The 9564-nt window shown below is 41.2% G+C and overlaps 1 protein-coding gene across 1 annotated transcript; it reads left to right on the top strand.

Moving 5' to 3' along the window:
* Window positions 1-4452: 4452 nt before the first annotated feature.
* c8h15orf61 (chromosome 8 C15orf61 homolog) lies at window positions 4453-7105 on the top strand. The gene is made up of 2 exons (XM_034175613.1): window positions 4453-4929; window positions 6972-7105. Exons 1-2 carry the CDS (start codon window positions 4563-4565, stop codon window positions 7097-7099), a joined length of 495 nt encoding a protein of 164 aa, XP_034031504.1. The 5' UTR covers window positions 4453-4562; the 3' UTR covers window positions 7100-7105.
* Window positions 7106-9564: the final 2459 nt, after the last annotated feature.

The raw sequence follows: 9564 nt of genomic DNA, 5'->3' as shown, positions 1-9564 counted from the left end.
TTTAACATATTTATCACACAAATCCTTAGCTGACACAGTAACAGTTAAATCAAGCTGTGCTCACCTCCCCCTAAAGACTGAGGATGTTGTCTGCTCCGAGTTTTAATTTAACCACCACCATCAGATGAACAAGGTGATTGTTTCTTTGCTGGCGAATGAGGATCATTAGTAAACTCATTTGTTTGGGGTGTTGTTAATAGAACAGCCCCAGAAAATCTCCAGGGAACTCTATTGACCTTTGCTCAGAATCTGTCACTCATTCACCAGGAAATATCACTCATTAAAATGCACAGAGAAACCAATTCAAGGTACCGTATCAATAACATAATCTGTTGTAATCTGTTTCATGAGACTTACATACTCAAACTGTTGCCGCTTGTGATGCTGAGTGTGATAAAAGAAAGTACAATCACAAAACCTCGAGGAAAAATATGCTCACAAAAAGTTTAAAAGGCTAATAATTTTTGTTCATTCCATTTGTTGCAGGAGCTTATCAACAACAGAGAAGACGTAATGTGGAGGACCAATCACAACGTGCCACAATCAACACAGTTATCTAGACAGCTGCTTTACCTGTAGACCTTGATAGAAGATGGACATCCTTGATGAGAGAAAATATTTTCCAGTGGCCAACCACAAGAGCCACCTCAGGGTTGGATCTGGGTACTGCTAAGCAGTGGAAGACTCCTCAACCCTGCCCCAGTCTACAACACCAGAGACAGGTGGCAGCTTCAGCTGGAAAAGGCTATGGGGACACTCACATTTTACCTGGCTGTGGTAGATACGTGGTGATGGAGCAGTGGTCTACCTGGTTGATTCTATACCAGGACCCATGGTGGTGCCATGTCACCCTCTGCATACTGTCATCACCAACCACAGGAGCCTCTTCAGCCACAGACTGCTCCTTCTCAAGTGCAGGACCAACAGACTGGAAAACTCCTTTGTCCCTCAGGCCATCAGACTCTACAACTCCTCACTCGGGGGGAGGAGGAGTAACAGGAAGACAGAGGACGGGAAGGAGAGGAACAGTAAAACCAGTAGCAATCAGTATGTCTGGTATTTATATTTGTGCATTTATATTTGCAAACTGTTTCTTTTTACTTTCACTTTGATACTCTGTGTGCTTTTTACCCTGCATGCTGCTCAGCCTAGTCTCGTTTTTTTTTTCATTCTCCTGTCATGAAATGAGTAAAATTTTCGTGACTTTTTTTTTACTCACAATTACTAACCCTACTCCTACCCCCAACCCTAACCTTAACCATAACCTAATCCTACTCCTTCCCCCCACACTAACCTTAACCATAACCTAATCCTACTCCTTCCCCCCACACTAACCTTAACCATAACCTAATCCTACTCCTTCCCCCCACACTAACCATAACCACCCCGACCCCCCCCCTTCACTTTTAATTTCATGCAGCCATCACAGAATGAATTAAAATGAATTTGTGCTGCCATGACGAAAATGAGGTGCTTTTCGTCACAATATCACGAACCAATAGATTAATGTATATTTCCTGCTGCTGAATCACGACTTGCCGTGAGACTGGGTTGTGCTGCTATACAATGCTGCTGGAAACTCAATTTCCCAGAGGAAGTCTTTCCAAGGGATTAATAAAATTCTATCTAATCTAACTGAATGTAGTCGTGAATGTGGCAATGTGTGGCACCACTGCATTCTCCCAGACCTGATGTTCTGTAAGGTGTGTTTTACAAAAGAAAAGTCTTCAAGGTTTTTATTATTATTATTATTATTATTATTATTATTATTATTGATATTATTATTATTGGGTATTTGTGGAGGTTTTTAAAATAGTGATATAGATTTTTGAGCAGACCATATTGTAGTCTAGATTGTTGTTTGATACATAATGTCATGTTCATCATCAATCAAAAATCATGGTCATCAATCCATAAAAATGCTCCTGAATATCTTTAAAACTGCCTGTAAACAAGAAATAGTTCTTCATTTTTTATGATTACCCAGGTTGGTAAGTAAGTCCCTTTGGCTGCTCCCTTGTTTTCACTCGGGGTCACCACAGCAGATCAAAGCTTGATCTGCGTGTTGATTTGGCACGTTTTACACCGGATGCCCTTCCTCATGCAACTCCACATTATATGGAGAAATGTGGCAGGGGTGAGGTTTGAACTGGGAACCTTCCGTACTGAAATCAAGCACACTTACCACTTGGCCACCACCCATTATTACCATGTTGGTAACTTTGTCAAAAACTCAGTCACATTTACTACAGATGCTAAATTATGGAATGATGAGGTAGATTTCAATTTGTAGTGTGAGTTTAAACCTCTAGTTTCAGAATCAGAGTTCTCATGATCAGAATCCAAGTGTTTGTCATTCGAGTCTGAGTCCGAGTCCCACATCAAAACTTTAAAACACAATAACATGCAAAGGCATAAAGTCAACAGATGCAAAGACCACACACAGAACTGTACAAAAAGTAGCTGCCTTGACACAAATTACACATTAACACGAACTGACAATGACAGCGCAAGAAATTAGAAAAATGCTGAACAGTAAAAAAACTAAATTAACACAATTACATTACTAATCATACAAGTTTATATTTAGTTGTCTTTTTCCTTTGTTGTCAGGTAGAATTCTGTGCACAAAAGTTGCTAATATTATGCACTTATGGTGAGTGTTTCAAAAAAGAAGGCGGTTGCTTTTTTGTACATGTCTCTGTGGGGTCTTTGGATGCATGCAGATATTTATATACATAAATTCAGTCTGTAGAACAAAATACAAAATATTTTGGTTGTCTTTTCCCCCATGTTATTGTCTTTTAGTGTTTTCATTTAGGACTTGGATTTGGATCATGGCAACTCAGACTAGGTAGCTCAGGTCTTAGGGCCCCTTCACACATAACACGATTGAAGCCAACTAGCGCACGAAGGAGGAACTGCATGCCATTCCTGAAAAATCAGAGCCACCTCTAACGCCTCATACACCTGTCACTACAACTATTTGCTCACACCAGCAGCTGAAAGGCAGAGTGTGCCCTGCAAGAGCCCATTCGATCTTTCTCGCGACAGGTGTCGGCCAAATTCCAGCTGACACATACGAACATCCAACACCGCTCGCTGGACACTTAGAAAATGTGTGGCCATTCACGCAATCAGCACAAAAATAGTGAGCAGACAACCACTTTCGAGCTGTCAGTGTGCCTCCTCCCCCCAACACATGGTGTGCGGGGGGAGGAGGCACACTTGCTTGAAATGCTGATATGTATGTACAGATGGGGACCAGCCAGCCACGTCTGAGTACACGTGAGGCGTCTCTCAGCTGATCGCTGGCGAGAGAGACTCACTGACAGCTGCAAATGATGGCTCAGTGCACACAACGTGTCACATTAAAAACACAGAGACCACAGGCAGGACAGGTATATTAATAAGTACTACATTACCTACATACACAATTACATAACAAATAACTAAAATGAATGACCATCACACATTCATTTTAGTTTCACTCGCAGAAACAGAGTGACACGTTCGTCTGCCAACAGCAGCAGTTGTTGAGATCTCTGGTCCTGGATGTCACAGCTGGAGAACACGTACAGTGTTTTGAAGGACATGACCTTACAACTGTCCACCGTGATGCACATGTCTCTGCTTGCTTTCCTCACATGGACATAAAAAAAAACAAAACATATATTGCTTTTGCGACAGGCTGCAGCGAGCGAGCGCACAGCGTGCACATTGACAGGCTCAGATTGAGTAGACTTCCAATGGTGAATTCTTAGAAAAAATTCAAGGAATATTTTACTTCAGAAATGAGTGTTGATAGCCACATGGATTTTTATTATTGCCCATCTTCACTCTTTACTTGTGTATTTCATTTTTGTTCTGATGTTACAATTAATCATGTTTGTGTTAGTGTCTCTCAGGTAATTGATTTTTACAATGCTATTGTAATCCCTGTTCAATTTAGTCTCATTCCCAGTTGCATTTTGTTTTTCTTTTCTTTGAATACTACAGTGAAAATAAGCATTTTATCTTTTTTGGTGTTATCTTCTGCAATTATGTGCTGTATTTATTGTCAAATTTTAATAGAGATGTACGTGCATGTGCATTTTTAACCCTATAAACATTTTGAGGACACATTTTACGAATCATTAAAACCAAAAAAAGATTAACTTGCTCATACAAGTTGGAAAGAATTTGCTCGTAGAAATTTTGAGTAGGAACTACTGCGCACATTTTCGTTTCCACCCGGAACACCTTTATTGCCGTACCACTGTACAGTAGGGTGCAGGTAATTTCTAAATGCGTTCTTTTGACAATTAAATAATACTTTTGTTAGTTTTATGTATCGTGTATTGTAATGCTTATAGTCGGTTTAGTTTGTTTGCAAAGCGGAGTGCGTCTTTTTTTTTTTTTTTGGAGCGGTAGCTTAAGTAGCTAGCTTAGCACATCTGCCGCGAGCGGTAGCTTAAGTAGCTAGCTTAGCACATCTGCCGCGCTGTTTTTAATGTTTATGTAGTTGTCCTCTGGGCGTTAAATAGCACGGCTGTCTGCAGTCCAGGTGACAACTACCAACAATGGGACTTTTTGCGCATGTCATAAGGAACGTTTTGGGGAAAATCCATGGAGTTTTTCTAAAAGTTATCTTGTTTCCGAGCTCATTTGGAAGACGGACCGGCCCGCTGCCCGCCTCCTCGGAGGTGCTCACGTGCCACTTGCTGCAGAGGAGACTTCCGGCGTGGACGTCATTCTGTATCCGGTACAGCGCGGTCCTCAACGACCAGTTCGGACTGTCCAACTTCAACTGGAACGCTGGGGACTTGAACTACCACATTCTGCGTACGGGCTGCTTCCCCTTCATAAAGTACCACTGCACCAAAGCGCCGCCACAGGACCTCCACTTTCACAACAACTTTTTCACAGTGCTGAAACTCATTAATTTGGGTCAGTTTGGTTTAAAGGTGTAGTCCCTTGCAATTTTTAAAAACCATTTTAGTCATGAAAGTGACTTTCTTTGGCACATCTGTCAATTTGTTGCTTACTGCTAAAACAGTCACAAATATGAAAAATAGCCTTGTATGGAAAAAAAAAATAGGATTTTCACTAACATGGGTCAAAATACAGAGACAAGACGAAGCCATGACAGACATTCTGTGGCTGAGTGGGACACAATGGGGGTTCTGACCATCCAGTGGCAAACTCCGTCAGTATCAGAGTTCCCAAGTTTGTTTATGATGTATGTGTTGTGTGTTGGGGGGTTTGGCTGGACATTTGGGTGCTGTTTTCTTTTCTTTGCTCTCCAGGTGGTATGCAAACTGTTTTTTTCTGTGGAGAAGGTGCTGGCGGAGGAGTCCTTCACCCTCATCAGAACTATTGGCTGCACCTGTGGAGGATGTTCACGTGCAGGCCTAACAACTTGCAGCACCTGTGGATGATGCTCACGTGCAGACTTAAAGACTTTCAGCTGAAGCAGATAATGAGATGGCGTTCTGCATTTAAGCCATGAGTGATTTGAGCAGAATTGCCGGGAACTCGACCTTGTGACGTTCGGTTGTGAGACGCTGAGGACCACACCAGGGTTTGACACATCGTGCCTGTGAAGGAGGACGGGTGAGGGACACATGCTGTCAGCACACATCGGAGGTGATTATCGTCTGAATAATCGTTAATAGTAATTTGGCGTTTTGTTACGCAGTATATTTGAACATTGATGAGAATTGTGCAGTTTGCTTCTCACTGCCGTGGCGTACGGATTGATGATCCTCCACCTGTTGTGAGAAGCTGCTCATTTACATAAAGCTTAAATTCAGACCTGAATGTGTTGCTGATAGTGTGTGCCTCTGAAGGATATTTGTTGTAGCTCTGTTGACTTACCTCACCTTTTCCGTCCTTCACAGAGTCAGTTTGTCGTATCCACCTGGGGGGTGTTCGGCGGTAAATCTGAGTCCAGAAGTGCCAGGCTTTGATCCATTTGGGCGCTGGAGAGCGCGCTGTCCTTCACCTTGCCAAGACAGCTGAATATTTATGTTATACACGAATTATCGCACATGAGGGGGAATAAATTTGTTTCTTGGAACCGCTTTCTGGTTATTTAGCGCTGGGCCATTGTCAGATGCTGGTTCGGTTCTCTGACCCGCGTCAGCACATAACAGTATGACTTTGATGTTTTTTTTATTTTTATTTTAAAACATTCCTGGTTCAAGACCACCTGTGGCCATTCTCCATGTAATGTGCTTCAGGAAGGACATCCAGTGCAAAACCTGTGCCAAATCAACATGTAGATCTATATCATATCTACTGTGGGGATATATGTATGTATGTATGCAATTAGATTTTTTTTTTAATACGTGTTTGGTCACTTTTCCCAGTTCATTGATAGACGTTGCTCATGGCCTCACATTAACAATGTCAGATTTCTGGTAGTGCTGCACAATTAATCACATTTTCATCCTCATCACACTATGAGCATGCACAATAAACACATTGCAAAAGACTGACTAGGGCACAGTGAATAATTTGAGGTAAGATTTGATCGTTAAATTCTGACATTCAGTGTTTTTACACTGAGTAAAGTGGGCAGCTGAGAGATGGAGTTCAGTACTTGTGTCCTTTGGTCAAACTGGTACATCAGGGGAAATGCAAGAGCCCAAAATTATGTTGATTCCTCAGTGTTTATTCGTTTGTTGCAGTGATATTGCACATCGTAGGTTTCTCCTTATGTCATGCGGGCCTGTTGAATAGTTCAATGTTGTGTGCAACATTTCACTTTGAAGTCATATTTGCTATGAAATCTCTGCAAACTGAATACTTTACAGAGTTGCCTGCATTTTGTGATATATTGTAGAAATAAAGGTACTTTATAACAACTACTTATGAACACAAAGTAAATTTTGTGGCAAATGAAACAGGACTACACCTTTTAATGTTCTACTCTGTCCATTGAGTTATTTGTGTGACTTTATAATCAATTTTTTTTTCTGTTGCAGGCATCCCCTGTTTAGCCTATGGCATCGGATGCTGGATGGTGATTGGTGCTGCAGAAACAGTGCAGACGAGTGCTGGACCTGTTACAGTCTATTTTGCTTACAAGGAGGAAGAAGGTGCACAGTATTAGTCCAGGAAAAGTAAAGAACAAGCACAGATTGCAGACTCTCACCCCTGTGAATGCATGTTTGTAGCTCAGTGGTTCTCAAACTGAGGGGGCGTAGAGTTGGGATCAATTCTCGGTGACACCTGTTTTGGAAATAACTTTGAGTAAAATGGTGTACGTCAAATTTCTCCTGCTGTTCCAGTCAGCGCTTTGAATGGAAATGCTTGGCATTGGAGCGTGAATGTGGTTGAAAATAATAAATAAATTTGTAAAGTGTCCAAGTGTATCAGCAGATATGTTAAAAAGTTAAAAATGTGACTTGTCAGTGATTAAAAAAGAAATAATAATAATGCAGTGCAGGTTTTGAAAGAGGACTGATCCACTGTGGCATCCTCCCATTTCTGAAAATACATTGAAAACCAAGCGACTTATATAATTTATGACAGATATTGAAAAGTGAAGTAAATTTATATTCTCAAATATACTCAACAAAAATATAAATGCAACACTTTTGGTTTTGCTCCCATTTTGTATGAGATGAACTCAAAGATCTAAAACTTTTTCCACATACACAATATCACCATTTCCCTCAAATATTGTTCACAAACCAGTTGAAATCTGATAGTGAGCACTTCTCCTTTGCTGAGATAATCCATCCCACCTCACAGGTGTGCCATATCAAGATGCTGATTAGACACCATGATTAGTGCACAGGTGTGCCTTAGACTGCCCACAATAAAAGGCCACTCTGAAAGGTGCAGTTTTGTTTTATTGGGGGGGGGATACCAGTCAGTATCTGGTGTGACCACCATTTGCCTCATGCAGTGCAACACATCTCCTTCGCATCATCCGTGAAGAGAACACCTCTCCAACGTGCCAAACGCCAGCGAATGTGAGCATTTGCCCACTCAAGTCGGTTATGACGACGAACTGGAGTCAGGTCGAGACCCCAATGAGGACGACGAGCATGCAGATGCGCTTCCCTGAGACGGTTTCTGACAGTTTGTGCAGAAATTCTTTGGTTATGCAAACCGATTGTTTCAGCAGCTGTCCGAGTGGCTGGTCTCAGACGATCTTGGAGGTGAACATGCTGGATGTGGAGGTCCTGGGCTGGTGTGGTTACACGTGGTCTGCGGTTGTGAGGCTGGTTGGATGTACTGCCAAATTCTCTGAAACGCCTTTGGAGATGGCTTATGGTAGAGAAATGAACATTCAATACACGAGCAACAGCTCTGGTTGACATTGCATGCTCCCTCAAATCTTGCAACATCTGTGGCATTGTGCTCTGTGATAAAACTGCACCTTTCAGAGTGGCCTTTTATTGTGGGCAGTCTAAGGCACACCTGTGCACTAATCATGGTGTCTAATCAGCATCTTGATATGGCACACCTGTGAGGTGGGATGGATTATCTCAGCAAAGGAGAAGTGCTCACTATCACAGATTTAGACTGGTTTGTGAACAATATTTGAGGGAAATGGTGATATTGTGTATGTGGAAAAAGTTTTAGATCTTTTGAGTTCATCTCATACAAAATGGGAGCAAAACCAAAAGTGTTGCGTTTATATTTTTGTTGAGTGTATTTTTTGTACTTGTGTTGACTGACTTTTGTCCAGAATCAGTACAGTGACAACAAGCAGTGAATAAAAATGCTCTTTTGGTGAACAACATCTTTTCATTGACAAGCAACAACCTGGGCATTGGAAATTAAAGAAAATACCAAACAAGCTTATTGCGAGCTGCATCTAACTTCAGAATTACCAATGTGCTGAGAGACAGAGAGATGAGAAGTATCTGCTCAGGCTCCTTACATAATCCTTTCCTGACTCCTGTGTTAATGAGTTTTACAACATAACTGCTCTTCACCAATCAGGAAATAACTTTTAATTTCTCTGATTTATTACATTTCTTCCCAGAAATGTAATAAACAACGTCACCTAATTTCCATCATTCACCCGGTATAGTGACAGGTGATAGGCAAGTCTAACAGGTACGTAACTAAAAGAAAATTCCTTTTTTTTTTTATTAATTTGGTGCATCAAAGTTGACCAGATTTTGAAGAGTTTGTCCTCCTTATATGCCCTTAATTTGGATGATTACAAGATACCATGTAACAAACTTGAATGGATTGACTCGTTCATTTATCTGTGGATGTAGCACATTTTACAAGGTACATGTCAAAACCTGTCTGAAGTCAAGAAGAAATAAAACAGAAGCAGACACATTTTTTTCCTCCACTGTCCAAACCTGCATCTCAACTTTGGCATCAAATTATTCCCAACATGCAAAGCTGTTTCTCCTCATCATGTCACCGTAAGTTTATGAATGAACTGTGATTCATTACTTTTTCAGAGTTCCTCCCACACTCTTGCTGATCTGTTTCTGTAATACAGTGACTGTTTACTACATGAGGGTCAAAAGTCAAAACATGAGTTGATGGTCACTTTCAGGAAAAATCTTCTATTTGTTCAAAGAGAAGCTTTGGGTCACT

The sequence above is a fragment of the Thalassophryne amazonica genome, chromosome 8 (genome assembly GCF_902500255.1).
Source record: "Thalassophryne amazonica chromosome 8, fThaAma1.1, whole genome shotgun sequence".
Taxonomy (NCBI): domain Eukaryota; kingdom Metazoa; phylum Chordata; class Actinopteri; order Batrachoidiformes; family Batrachoididae; genus Thalassophryne; species Thalassophryne amazonica.
Note: the sequence above shows the minus strand (reverse complement) of the source record. Positions and strands in the feature narration are given on the sequence as shown.

What these genes read in the sequence shown, in the direction of transcription:
- c8h15orf61 (XM_034175613.1), top strand. Translation starts at nt 4,563, where the DNA reads ATGGGACTTTTTGCGCATGTCATAAGGAACGTTTTGGGGAAAATCCAT. An exon ending in GCTGAAACTCATTAATTTGG is followed by an intron (nt 4,930 to 6,971) that starts GTCAGTTTGGTT and finishes TTTCTGTTGCAG; the next exon opens with GCATCCCCTGTTTAGCCTAT.